General features: G+C 34.1%; 3 protein-coding genes across 9 annotated transcripts; 1 reads left to right on the forward strand and 2 right to left on the reverse strand.

Moving 5' to 3' along the window:
- Positions 1-300: 300 nt before the first annotated feature.
- On the forward strand, positions 301-6,611 carry mTerf5 (mitochondrial transcription termination factor 5). Of its 6 annotated transcripts, none has more exons than XR_011174326.1 (7): positions 301-799; positions 885-1,018; positions 1,126-1,444; positions 1,518-1,945; positions 2,037-2,118; positions 2,467-2,626; positions 6,474-6,611. XR_011174326.1 is itself a non-coding variant. In XM_069122503.1 (7 exons), the coding sequence occupies exons 1-6, from the start codon at positions 590-592 to the stop codon at positions 2,624-2,626; spliced, it is 1,602 nt and encodes a 533-aa protein (XP_068978604.1). In that variant the 5' UTR covers positions 304-589; the 3' UTR covers positions 6,474-6,611. The 6 variants fall into 6 exon arrangements, 4 of the variants coding, with proteins under 4 accessions (XP_068978605.1, XP_068978604.1, XP_068978602.1 ...); XR_011174325.1 differs by lacking the exon at positions 6,474-6,611 and adding an exon at positions 6,041-6,168; XM_069122503.1 differs by having other exon boundaries at positions 304-799; positions 2,037-2,261; positions 2,341-2,626.
- Positions 2,989-4,648, reverse strand: LOC138184397 (histone-lysine N-methyltransferase SETMAR-like). Its single transcript, XM_069122277.1, has 2 exons — positions 4,514-4,648; positions 2,989-3,498 (listed from the first exon to the last, which is right to left on the reverse strand). Exons 1-2 carry the CDS (start codon positions 4,646-4,648, stop codon positions 2,989-2,991), a joined length of 645 nt encoding a protein of 214 aa, XP_068978378.1.
- Positions 6,612-6,620: 9 nt separating the features above from the next.
- Positions 6,621-13,532, reverse strand: repo (homeobox domain-containing protein reversed polarity). 2 transcript variants are annotated; one of them, XM_069122507.1, is made up of 6 exons: positions 12,865-13,532; positions 12,361-12,775; positions 9,068-11,427; positions 8,629-8,707; positions 8,195-8,418; positions 6,621-7,511 (listed from the first exon to the last, which is right to left on the reverse strand). In XM_069122507.1, the coding sequence occupies exons 3-6, from the start codon at positions 9,462-9,464 to the stop codon at positions 6,895-6,897; spliced, it is 1,317 nt and encodes a 438-aa protein (XP_068978608.1). In that variant the 5' UTR covers positions 9,465-11,427; positions 12,361-12,775; positions 12,865-13,532; the 3' UTR covers positions 6,621-6,894. The 2 variants fall into 2 exon arrangements, with proteins under 2 accessions (XP_068978608.1, XP_068978607.1); XM_069122506.1 differs by having other exon boundaries at positions 12,361-13,532.
- Positions 13,533-13,593: the final 61 nt, after the last annotated feature.

Here is a 13,593-nt window from a genome sequence, read left to right on the forward strand (position 1 = left end):
TAGAGCATTGTAAGAAACAACTGAAAGATACAATATAACATACTACTAAATTTATTGAAAGAAAAAGGTATCTTCACATTAAAAAATTGTAATTTTGTGATATCTCTATATTTGTAAAATTACTATTCACATAAATTTTAAATAAATAATTACTTTTTTCAAATAATTAAGATACATCACATCCTTTCTTTTCTATTGCTTCATGAACTAGAGTAAAAATCAGAAGGATATAATATTTTAAAGTCCATTTATAATTCATTAATTTTATGGACTTGTGCGTAATTTTATGGTATCGTTTTATGGATAAGATTCAAATCCATCTAACCTCATGATGGTCTTTAGAATATCATAGAAGTAATAACATAGAAAAAAACATTTTATCATGCATTGTAGTTATTATTTTTTATAATCATACAAATCAGTGACATCTAAAATGACACCGAATTATTCATATATGCGTTTAATTGAGTTAAATTTTATAGTTTAAATAAATAAAAATATTTTTGTTTTGTAAGTTAACCTTCAAATATTTTAATTGTTTTCCCTCTTTTGATGTCTAGCTAATTATTGTAAATAAATGTAAATCAAAATGCTTAGCCAAAGATTTGCAACAAAATACGTCATAAAACAATTCGGAAAATTAATTTCCCCTTTTTCAACACAAATAAAAATTGATGACATATTAACTACACATTTAAAACTCGATAATAATACTATTGAAACACTTCATGAATGCGAAAAGAGTAAAATTATGAAAATATCGAAAGACAGACTTGTTCGGAATTGTATAACATTGCGCGTAAGTATGATTTATTCATAATATTATTGAATGTTACACAATCTTTATATTATTAATAACTCGTTAATTCCTCCTGTTTTACTAGAATTTTGATATAAGATCAGAGAAGAACAAATATTTGGTACATTGCTTAATGCTCAACCCTAAAGTCTTGAAGAATAGAATTCTTGTGCTTAAAGAAATGGGCATAGACTCTGTAGATTTATCTCATATTAAACGGTATGTCAATTGTTTTTAGCTAAATAAAGTCATACTTTAAAGCTCAAATATAATATTTTGCAACTATAAATTTTAACTTATAGTATACAATTATTTCTTTATTTTAGGTTTCCAACATTAATGCGAAAAACTGTGAGCCAGTTCAAAAAGTTACATGGCATTTCATCCACTCAAAGTATTATGAAAATTGCATTTTCTAATGTTGGTGTTAAAGTTAATATGCCTGATCAAGAAATGCTAAGAAAAGAGATTCGTGTGCGAATTGGTAATTATTATCAATTATGTATGATATACCATAAAACATATCATGTGAAATTGCATCATGAATTGTTTTATAAAAACAAGAAAATGAAATATTTAAGTCTTATAGAAATGTCCAGAATGATAGATGTGCTGAAACATAAATGTCAGTTTGATATAGAATTCGTAAGTATAATTATTTGGAGAAAAAAATACATTAATTTATAAATAGCCTAATCTAATACAATATCTTTTACAGTTAAAAAAACACCAGTTCCTTCTAAATGTGGATGTTGACAACATTGAACAATTTTTAAATGAATTTAAATACCTAAGAATAAATAATAAAAATATAATTGAAATAATAAGAATATATCCCCGACTCCTGCTTCGTGATGCAAGTGAAATAAAAGAATTATTACAAATTTTCCAGAGGTTCGAAATACCAAGTGAATGTCTATATTCTACAGTGAAATGTTTGAATATGAAGAAAAACACGTTCTTAAAACGGTATATGTTAATGAAAAATGACATAGAGTTAGCTGTATGGTTGAAGCATCCACGAACCATGGATATGATTTATTTATACAAAATGGTCACAAATCGTTTAACATATATGAAAAGTTTAAACTGTGTAAACACTGCAAATATTAACACATATATATCAAATAAGCAATTCTTTTCGAGGTAATCATTCTGATTAAATAGGATATAAATGTTATTAATAATTGTAGTATGATGTATGTTTAAACTCTTTAACAGTAATTCATAATTTCAGATTTTTGGAAGGAGATATTTCTTATACAACAGTAGGAAAACATTTAACATATATTTTGAGGAAAGAACTAGGGGATGACAAGGTTCATGTTTTGTCTTTTATTCAACAACATGCTTATTGGAAATATGTTTCACTGGCACACATCGATAGAACAATACAATATTTGAAGAAACATTTTTCAATAGATGATATATGTAAAAATATTCAGATTATACTTTATCCAACGTGAGAAAATATTTACATTATTTAAAAATATTGAAATATATTATATATAAATATTAAAATACATATTATATTAATATAGGTCGTCAATTGATAATACATTAAATTTGTTGTACGAAGAATATTCCTTACAAGATGGATATAATTATACTCCTACACAATATTTGGCATTATGCTTGTACAAGTTAGAACAAAAACATCATTTCAGTGGGGACGGAGTGTGGCAAGCCGAAATATCGGTTTTCAAACCAAATTTTTTGGAGGATGTATATAAGGTTGATAAACTTGTTGATTGTATAAATGATGATTGCAACGAAGTGATCAATTTAAATGGAGCAGCATGGCTTGAACATTTACTACAATACTAAGTGCGTGTAAAAGATATATAAAAGACTTCATAGAGCATAACAATTAAATATTTCTAGAAATATGAGTAATGTAAAATCTGCTAATAGGTAAAATTAGAAACTAACTCTTTGGTTCAACAATTTTATATGCGATAGTATCATAAGGATTTTACAAGATTACTGACATTGTTTAAACAACATAGTATATATTTTTTTTACCCAAAATACATTTTAATTGAATCATAATCCATATTCTAAAACAAACTGATTTAAAGATTTGTCTAAAAATCATAAATAAATTTGCTATTAATGGATTGGTCACTAAGTGATTGCATATTTTAAATAAGAAGGAAAATTCAAAATTTTTGCTTAAAAATATAACTTTATTCAATTAGGTATTGTCTGTTTTTGTCGATGACCTTTTGCCATTTTTCAGGCAGTGTCATAATTCCATGTTCATAAAACTTCTGATTTTTGCCAGCAAAAAACTGAATTAAATGTGATTTTACATTATCAGCATCATTAAAAATTTTACCATTTGAGGAGTTCTGCATGGAACGAAATAAATAGTAATTTGAAGGCGTAAGGTCAGGGCTATATGGTGGATATGACAACACACCCCAACCTAGTTCCAATAATTTTTGGCAAGTGACCAAAAATGTGTGGGGTTTTGCATTATCATTCTGGGCTGGTTCATCTTGCATCACCCCCGATCTTTCCCGATTAACGTTGTTATAAACTATCCACTTTTCGTCGCCAGTAATCAGTTGTTTCAGAAATGGATTAATTTCGTTGCGTTTCTGAAGCGAATTGCAGATGTTAATGCGTTGCGTCAAATCAATTTCCTTAAGCTGATGAGGGACCCATAAATCGAGCTTCTTGACATAGCCAAGCTGTTTTCATTTTTTTTGAATGCATGTATGTGATACACAGTTCACTGTGAAGTTCACAAAACAACACGTGACGCCCATCCGTCGAAAGTGAATCGAAGCAAACATAATACAAGTGTTTCCTATCTTATTAGTGAAAAAATTCCAACGCTCCTAAGCTCTACCCGAATCATAGCCTCATAGCCTCTCGACTAGTTATTCAACTTGAATTAACTAGTTCGATGATGGCCCAAGAATCGCGACCAGGCTCTCTTGAGCAAGACCATAATTGCACCGCGCTACCTCCTCCGTGGCAGGGGAGCAATATATCCCTCCATACTGTTGATACCAAAAACATTAAAAAGCGTAAACTGGAATCAGTTAAAACAAGCGCAAACACTAATCAGAACGAACAGTCAAGAAGCTGTGTAACCACATACAATAGATACTCAATACTAGAATTCGCAAATGACTCCACTACCTCACCATATATGAACCCATATACTGGACCACTGATACTAACAAAATACCTGACTTACTTGACTTCTTCATAACTAAAAATATCTCGCCAAGATATGTCCAAATCAATTCCTCGGCGGATCTCTCTTCTGACCATTCCCCCGTTACAGCAACAGTCAGTTCAACAATTATCGAGAATCCATAACCAACTCACCAACTGGCAGCTCTTTAGAGAAGTCTTTAATCACTCAACTTCAGCCTCAATTTCACTAAAAACAAATGAAGATATCGAAACAGCCACGAAATATTTAAACACGAGCATAATAAACGATAGAACAAATTTATCGTTTAACACACAATATAAGCCAAAACCTAGAAAAGAAAAAATACTGCTCTGCAGTATTCCTAGACATTCAACAGGCATTCCACAAAGTGTGGCATGAAGGACTTTTCTTCAAACTGAAGAAAATCTTACCACACACATATTACTCCATCCTAAAATCCTACTTAACCAATAGACAATTCATGGTCAAGTACTTAGACGCCACAACCGCAACATTTCCAATAGAAGCCGACATACCCCAAGGCAGTATACTTGGACCCCTACTGTTTTCCATCTACACTGCCGATTTACCAACCTTAGCAGAGATAACAACAGCGACATTTGCTGATGACACAGCACCACTAGCATCCTACTCAGACCCAATAATGGCATCCCACACTCTCCAGCGAGATCTTGACTCTATGGAAAAGTGGTTCCACAAATGGGGCTTCAAAATTAATGAAAATAAATCTACAAACCTTCACGCTGCAAAAACAAACCTGTTCTCAGGTGACCATTAACAATATCACAATTCCTAACAAGGATTCAGTCAGATATCTGGGCATGACTCTGGACAGGAGATTGACATGGAAACACATCATAGACAAATCGAAGCAACTCAAGGCTAAACTTAAACAATTTTACTGGCTCATTGGCCGTCGCTTCAACTTAAGCACTCAGAGCAAAATAATGCTATATAAAGCCATACTAAAACCTGTCTGGACCTATGGGATTCAACTATGGGGAACAGCAAGTAACTCCAATATAGAAATCCTTCAATGATTTCAATCAAAAACACTAAGATCCTTAATAGATGCACCTTGGTATGTTACAGACGAAACAATCCACCGCGACCTCAAGATACTCACAGTCAAAGAAGAAATATACAAGTTCAGAAGCAGATATAACACGAGAGTCAACAACCATCACAACCCATTAGTCACCCAACTACTTGACACGATGGACCAGATCCACAGACTAAAAAGAAAATATCCTTTAGATTGAAGCATTAAATTCAACTAGAATCAACATAATATAAATTATTATAAACCAAGTTATTGTACCACGCCAAATGAAGTTACTTAAAATTCTCAACGAGAATTGATTGTAAATAGTCTACCAAATAAAAAAAAAAAAAAAAAAATGTATGCGATACATTGAGCTTCCTGCAATCTCACGCGTTGTGCTATGACGATCTGAATCGATAATGGCCTTGATATGGGTCTCATCAACTTCAACTGGACGGCTAAATCGTTGAGTATTTTTCAGTGAAAAATCACCAGAACGAAATTTGGCAAACCAATTTTGACACTGCCTTTCTTTCAAGGCTTCATTCTCATATACGGCATATAACTTCTTGGTGCTTGCGATGCGTTCTTGCCTTTTCGGAAATAATACAATAAAATATGTCTGAAATGCGCGTCTTGTTCTTCCATTTTTTAATTGGGATAAAAACAAAACTAAATAACTAATCGATACAATTTTTTTACTAAATTAAATTAAAATTAAATTAAATTAAATTAAAATTTCAATTTAAAAGAAGTTCAAACAACAAGAAAACAACATAGATTAGGTGCTTTGAACACGTTGACAAAACAAAAGAATGTGTTAAGACCACCTATTGACAAAATCTGCAATCACTTAGTTGCCAATCTAATAGTATGGATTATATATCGAAACAAGACTCCTCTCGTGATATATTTTGAATATTTATTAAAAATTACTTTCGCATACAAATTTAATATTAACATACAAAATTATAATAAGTTGTGTCGAATTTTTTAGATATCTCAAAAGGAGTTAATTATTTAAGGCACGTTGTCGTCAAATAATTGATTACATGTTTTCATTTTTAAGTGTATTTAAATGCGAGTAATTGCAAACGTCATAAAAAGATGGGCAGAGTACAAAATTTCTGTAAACAAGTCTCTGTAAAAGACTTTACAAGTTCAGGTGATGTTTTATACTCTCTATATATATGTACATGATTTCGTATACACTACAGAGTATTTGAATAAAATACAACACAACACGTTCATTTTCATTCGGTTTTTCTTAATAACTACGAACAAGGGACAAATAATACAAAAGTACTCACACCTCATACGAACTTACACCTTTAAGGCACTAGAATGCTCTCATTCAATTAATTGCTTCCCTTAAAATATTTTATTTCTTACACATATACGTTTATTATAAAAAAACATATTTTTTCCAGGGCTGCTTTCTTACTAAGAAGAATCAACGATTATCATATTCTTAGTGTTAAAGTTTCTTTTACAAATGTAATTCCAATGAATTTCATGAATCTTTTAAAGCTATATAATACAAAATAGAATTACATTGAGAACAGAATAAACTTCATAAATAAAAGAAACTTTCAAGATTTCTCAAAGGACTCTATTGAAGACTTCTATTCCCAAACTTTTTTCTGTCTTTAGAATAACAAATTATAATAACTCTAATTAACTCAAAACCTTGCATTATTATCCTTAACTTAATCCAAATGTTAATAAATCTTCCTAAGCACAACTCATCTAGACTTTATGTTCAGCCCTGAAATTCCTTTGGCAAGAAAGATCCATTCCAAACTGGAACCGCCAGTTGTTCTAGAGTAAATCTAGACTGGAGGTTTCGAGTCAGTTCAGAAAAGGAGGCAACTGCACATAGCTCTGCTGGCTGGTTGGCTCGCTCTTCACCATCACCTGTTCCTTCATTCCTTGGCGTCCTTGTGGTGAGTGCATCCCATATTCTTGTTTCTGATCCTGTTGTTGTTGCTGTTGTTGCTGCTGCTGTGTGTAATCAGATTGTTCGTGCTGATACTTATCCGCTGGACTGAGACCACTGACATAATCCAATTGCTTATTCTGCTGATGTTCTTCCTCTGACATGGAGTTAGCTAGGTGAGTGGGTGGCGAATGCGTGGTCACCATAGTCTGATAATCGTTGCGGGTTAGAGGAGGTGGTGGACTGTTACTAGCGTTCATGTAGTCCTGGTGTACGCGCATCGTGTTCCCTGATGGTGTAGAAAATAACGAGGCATCATGTTGCGGAAGCATTGTCGCGTACGAGTATGCTGACCCGTTGTTGCTCGGTCCACCGAAAGAGGTGGAATAAGGGGAATTAGATGGGCTAAGTAGATTCAGGTGTGGCGCCAGATCATACGCTGGAGAATACGCCCAAGCATCCGGCGGTGCTGTCGCTGTTGTTGGAGAGGCGAAGGGGTTGAGGGTATTATTCAGCGAGGTAAATGATCCTGATGGAAAGAGAATTGCTTGCATTAATTTTTTTAAGTATAAAAATAATTTTAATAATTTAAACAAATTTTTAAATTTAGTGTGATAGTTACTGTTAGGATAACATTTGATATTTCTTATAATTTTTATAAACAAGAACATTACTTGTATTAATGTACCAAGTGTAAGTATAATTTTATAAAAATCTTTAGAAATAATATAGTAATCTATGTGGATTTTAAACTAGTATTAATTGCAAATAGGATATAGGATTATTTTATAGATTTTTGTAATACGATGCAATTGGCTTATTTTTGCAGAAAGCATTGATATTGTTTATAACTATGTATGTATGTATGTGAATGGGAAATCGATGAATTAACTGCGGTTGGTTTTTTTGTTTTTTCTTTCTTTATTTTAAACTTTACTAAATAATTTCACTCGATCAATAATAAATAAAATCTTCAAAAGAGCAAATAATTTTCTCTGTGTAATGTATTAATAATTTCTTTTATTTATTCTAAAATATTGTCTGTTATAGTTACTTGTTTTGATAAAAAAATAGTAAAGTACTACAAGTACTATTTTATTAGTATAATAATTTATAGTTTAATAGTTTAATAATATAATAATTTCTAATAAAACTGACGAATAGCAATAAACAATATAGGTAGAAGACAGTTATCATTTTTGTTGTGATTACCTGATAAACCGGGACTTGCTGAACCAGCAGCCATGTATCCGGCGGTTTTACGTGGAGGTTCTCTCTTCCGCCATTTTGCACGCCGATTCTGGAACCAAACTTGAACCCTTGACTCCGACAAAGCGAGTTTTAGAGCTAGCTCTTCTCGCGCGAAGACATCAGGATACGGTGCACGTTCAAATGCTCTTTCTAATTCTTCCAATTGATAAGCAGTAAATGTCGTTCTGCAATAATTAATTTGCACAATAAAATTAAAATAATCATCGAATAGTAATAATAGTTGAAGCTTCAGACTATGTAATTTTCTTTTTCAGCGGAACGTGACTAATGTTGAAGATATTATAGTATTTTTAACTTTAAACTAGGCTTTTATAAAGATCCTGTTGTTAATAAACAGTTAATCTAATTTGAAGTAATTTTAAGGAAATATATACCTGGTTTTCTTCTTTTTGATTCCATTGTTGTCGGTCTTCTTCTTGGAATCTTTCTTAGCTGGCTGAGCCTCACTACTGACTATAAATATAAATTAATGTAACGTACAATTTCAACAATTATTCCTTCTATAAATATCATTTCACTTAAAGAAAAAAATCACAATTAATAATTCTATTTAATTCTGTAATGATTCTTTCCTTAAAACTTACTCATCAATCCAAAATTTCACAACACTTTTTAAGCTAACTCTTTCAACGATTTCTTCACTTTATATACATATCAATATAAATTTTACAAGTACTTTTACAAATTAATAGAATCACTCTTATTCTCAATTAGTCACCACAAATATCGAACTATTAAACCAAATTTTCCTGTCAAATTTTCAACATCAAATACTTCAAATATTTAAATATTCACTGAAAGCACAATACTGACCTGGAGCAAGAGTGTTCATCGGGTCTTCTGGCTTCCTTTTTAAAGGATTTCCAAGCTGCAGACCCTGCTGCAACGTCGTCGAGGTCGGCGTCGCAGCAGTGGACGTCGACGTGGTGACATCCTGCGTCTGAGGAAGTGGTGCGTACATTCCAGCTAATTCCAATTCCTTCAGCTCTTTCTGTTGTTGTTGTTGTTGCAGATGATGGTGAGACGTTTGATGATGTGGCGGTGGACTGTTGGAAGAGTCCAACTTGTGAAGATGACCTCCAGTGGGCATTAAATCGCCACCATGGTGTCCACCATGAAGGCCAAGCATCACTTGAATACTGTGGACTCCGGAACCTCCTCGACCACCGAAGTCAGAGAAGATCGGGTCATCGAAGGGACCTCCGTCCATCTTTTATAAATTTTTTTAGGATTGAAAAATTTCAATTATTTTCTCCTTTCGATTCTTCAAGTAATGAATAACAATGTTAGATTATTGTTCCAGTGTTAAATAATAATTGAAATGCAATTATTGGCACAGTATTTCTTTAATAACTCTTGACGTTTTAAAAACACGTGGTTTCGTTATCAAAATCAGATAGGAACTTCTCTTCTTTTTAATAAAAATATCATAAATATAAAATTCTTTCAATCTTTAATATAAATTCGTATCTCCTTTTCTTTAATAGTTTCACAAACTGCAATTGTGTTTTCTGTTCTTCAATCGCCGTGCGTTGAATACAATATCTTTTCCTTTTAATTATATACACTTCTTCTTCAACAATTTTTTGACATCAATTATCTTTCTTCTTCAATCCTCGTAGGACTAAAATTAGAGCAACTCGACAGGAACCATTTCTTTCTATTAGTAAATAAATATTGAATTCCTCGCTTGGATGTTCCATACAAAGTATATGAGAGTTTCCTTTTCCTCGATGTTTCTTCAACTTTGTTCTCTATCTTCTCTTCTCAGTAGTAACAAATGAAAATTCGTCGATCGATGATCCAGCCAGGGTTTAAAATATCCTAGACAACTGTGTCCCATTCACTTCCTGCTCCCTTTATTACCGCCGATTCCTCGGGTTCTTCGTGAAGACCTCCGGTTGGCCAATTATGCAAAAAGGCGTGCGCGGTGCGCAGGATGGCGGTCGCGGCGTTCGCGCGTCCTCCGTAATGGAATCCGAGCCAATTGCGATCAATTGTTGCCCGGGTTATGATTAATTTTGATTAGTACAAGCTAACGAAGCGAGAGCCAAGCATCGTGTCGTCGGCACACGAACAGATTGAACCAGTCGATCCGAATTATACTTTCGATAACCGGAGCAACTATACTCAAATGTTAATTTGAAAACATTTTCAAAATAAAAGCAGCAATAAAAAGAAAAACAGAAAACAAAAGAAATAGAGGACGAATGATTTTCCAAATGTTTACGTATATTGTTTCTCTTGCGACTGAACGGATTTTTGCTGAATTTTCTATATATCGACAACCGGGTGAGTTGATCGCGCGAAACAACAAGAGCCGCCTAACTAACCGGACACTGTCGCACTAAGCGACGATCCGTTCTGACTCTGGCTAATCAACCGACACTCACACACGCTTATATTTTCAACGGGTTGCTGGCCAGGCCGCCCCCACACATAGAAACCAACCAATCCTGTAGCACCTACTACGCGTTACGTGCTCCACGAGAGGACGGCCGTTTTATGCGGGCGCGGTATATACTGTTCTCCTGTATTTCTTCCTCTTTCTTTCTCTTTTTCTCCCTTTCCATTCTGCACCAGAGTCATCCGTCTGTCTCTCTTTTTAATCCCCCTTGTACAGAAGAGTCACTTCCCCCTCCCACCCCCCCTCTTAGTCTCTCTTTCTCTCTCTCTCTCTCTCTCTCTCTCTCTCTCTGTATGTGCTCTTTCATCTCTTTGATTCTTTCTTTTTCTTTTTTTGCTTTCTTGCCTTTTCTCTGGCCTGGTACCATTCCACCACTCCAAATAAAATGGTTCGTCATGGTATTGGCTGAATGTATATAGAGGTATATGTGCATTGTATCTTTGTCGTTTATGTTTCCTCTGTCTGAAGTTAGGGTCCGAGAGTCTCTCTTTGGTCTCGTGGCCACTGCCACACCATTGCGACCGCCCCCCGGCAAAGAAGTTGGAGAACGTCGCCTCGATATTATGATGTGTGTTAGGTGATGTTGCAGAGGAGCTTGGAGGGGCATGTGGGAATCGGAGCGGGTTGGCTTGTGCACGGTCCACCGCGATGGGAAAATTGTGTACATCACGATTCCACTTCGAATATGGACGACCTGCGCTTGACCCACTGCGACCTCGATGTTTCTTGGAACGGAGATCATGGTGAAGAGAACGCTGGATGTGCGCTGTTTAGAGGAAATAAGGTGGTTTTAGGAAAAATTTACTTCTAAAGTAAATTTAATAATGATCTAATTTGTCTACTTTCTGTTTCTTTGTTACAGCATTGTAGAATACACTTTTTGTTTAATTAATGATGTAAATTTCTTTGGTATAGTTCTAAATTCAAGAAAAAGAGTACCTTGCATTTTTGGACTGTGTGGATGAAGATGAAGTGCAGAATACTGGAAATAAAGGTTCTTGGTTTGGTTGGTTGGTTGTTGGCACCATTGGAGTTTAGATTTAGGAAAAATTATGCTATTTATATTCTACTTCTTTTCAAAGGAAGTTTAAAAATATTGGTAATGAACTTATCCAGAGTCCCTTTTAGGGTTTTATAACTTCAAGAAATAGATATTGGAGATATCAAATTGAACATCGTATAGAAAAATAAATAAACCTTAAAAAAGAATAATTTTTATAAAAATCTATTAGCAGCTAAATTTTTGTTAATTAAACAGAATAAAAAGATATGTAAAATATAATAGATTTGCGTTTAAGACAATATGAGTCATTGTATAGTTTTATGCAGAAAGTTGGAGCAGCTTACGCAACATACTCCGACGATGACGTTATTTATACATGAAATTATCCAAGTCATAAGGTTTAAGTTATTCGTAGTTCACGTTTCAAACATGTACTTCTTACTTATAATTTTTTACTTATAATCATACTTGATTTATGACTTACAGATAAGCAGGTGAAAAATAAAAATAGAGATCGAGGCATAATTCGAACAATTACTACTTCTATAAATTAAAAAGGTTTCAATTGCTCACATTATTAGTGAAGAGCAAACGTATCTAGAAAAAGAACTAGACAATCTCATACAATTTAACACGAGTCAATCTTAAAATACTCAAATCAAATTTTCGTAAACAAAAATATAATTAACACATTACCTGAATTTCTGTCCACGTATTTCCATTTCCTAAAATCGCTGTATCTTCTATGAAATTCATGTTCTTGAACATCACACATCATCTAGTAAGTACCACCTAACCCAACTCCCATAAATTCCACTTAGTTTCCACCCTAGCCTCAGTCACATCGAACATATCAGCTATCCATCTCGTGTCTCTGTTCGCAGAAGTCCTTGAACCGGAACCTTGAACCTCGATCAAACGGTTTGAGAGATCACAGAGCGCACTCGGCGACGATCGACTTGCGTATATCGCGTCACCGATCCTCTGTCTACCGAATGCACGATCCTCCCATCGATTTGCGTCCCATGCACTATCAATGATTCGAATTGTCCCGCAATTTTACATCCACACCGTTTCGATTCGTCCTCGTATCAGTTGTATCCGGTATATACTTGAATTGAGAGGTTAGAAACGGATTAGAATCCATCGATCGATTTATGAGAATATGATCGATCGGAAGGACGAGAAAGGTAAGAGTACCTATACTTTCCAAGAGATCCATGTCCGTTGACCGGCAGCGTGGCACTGAGCTCTTAAGCGCAGGCTCAATGAAACCAGCAATCGCCAGGAATTGCCTCGAATTGGCCCAATCAAACTACCCCCATTCCGTGTGTACACGCGTATATTAACTGCTAATTTCATCGGCGGTAATTAGCGCGCGCGAGCGCGCGCCTGTCACGCGCTGATTTAATTGCACTCTCGCGGACACTCTTTACTTCCTCCCCTACCATCCTTACGGTGCATCTTTTCCGTTGCGCCGCGCGAAACCGATCGCGCCATCGTTTCAGCCGCCTGGTCTCCTCGTTTTCGTCAATGAGTTTGTTTACTCCAGATCGATGGATCTCGTGACTACCTTTGTGAGTAGATGTTATTTAGAAACGACAAGATTGGACAGAAGAACGGAGGAAATTTAATTAAATAAGTAAAGACGATTTTAGAACGATTTTGGAGGTTAGGGATGGTTTTGCACGAAGTGGATGGATATAGAAATCAATATAGATCTCGTTTTGTTTGAGTTTGTTGAGTAAAGTTTTCATAACTAGATTTCACTATTTAGTTAGATGATTGTATGATTGTTTAGTAATTTATAACCTAAATTTTGTTTGATCATGGGAAAAGATAATTATAATTGATCAGAGTTTTCTAACATAATATGAAACTTTTCCATATAAAAAAATTGTTAATGATACATTAATAAAATATAACAGT

Source organism: Bombus flavifrons, chromosome 10 (assembly GCF_040668555.2).
Source record: "Bombus flavifrons isolate JBK064 chromosome 10, iyBomFlav1_principal, whole genome shotgun sequence".
NCBI classification, from domain to species: Eukaryota; Metazoa; Arthropoda; class Insecta; order Hymenoptera; family Apidae; genus Bombus; species Bombus flavifrons.

Coding starts and splice junctions, on each gene's coding strand:
- mTerf5 (XM_069122503.1), top strand. CDS start 590: ATGCTTAGCCAAAGATTTGCAACAAAATACGTCATAAAACAATTCGGA. Junction 1,445..1,517: donor GTCAGTTTGATATAGAATTC/GTAAGTATAATT, acceptor TATCTTTTACAG/TTAAAAAAACACCAGTTCCT. Junction 2,262..2,340: donor CAGATTATACTTTATCCAAC/GTGAGAAAATAT, acceptor ATATTAATATAG/GTCGTCAATTGATAATACAT.
- repo (XM_069122507.1), bottom strand. CDS start 9,464: ATGGACGGAGGTCCCTTCGATGACCCGATCTTCTCTGACTTCGGTGGT. Junction 8,708..9,067: donor GATGAACACTCTTGCTCCAG/GTCAGTATTGTG, acceptor TTATATTTATAG/TCAGTAGTGAGGCTCAGCCA. Junction 7,512..8,194: donor AGCAAGTCCCGGTTTATCAG/GTAATCACAACA, acceptor TCTTTCCATCAG/GATCATTTACCTCGCTGAAT.
- LOC138184397 (XM_069122277.1), bottom strand. CDS start 4,648: ATGCCATTATTGGGTCTGAGTAGGATGCTAGTGGTGCTGTGTCATCAG. Junction 3,499..4,513: donor TCCAAGTATACTGCCTTGGG/GTATGTCGGCTT, acceptor AAATGAAAACAG/CTTGGCTATGTCAAGAAGCT.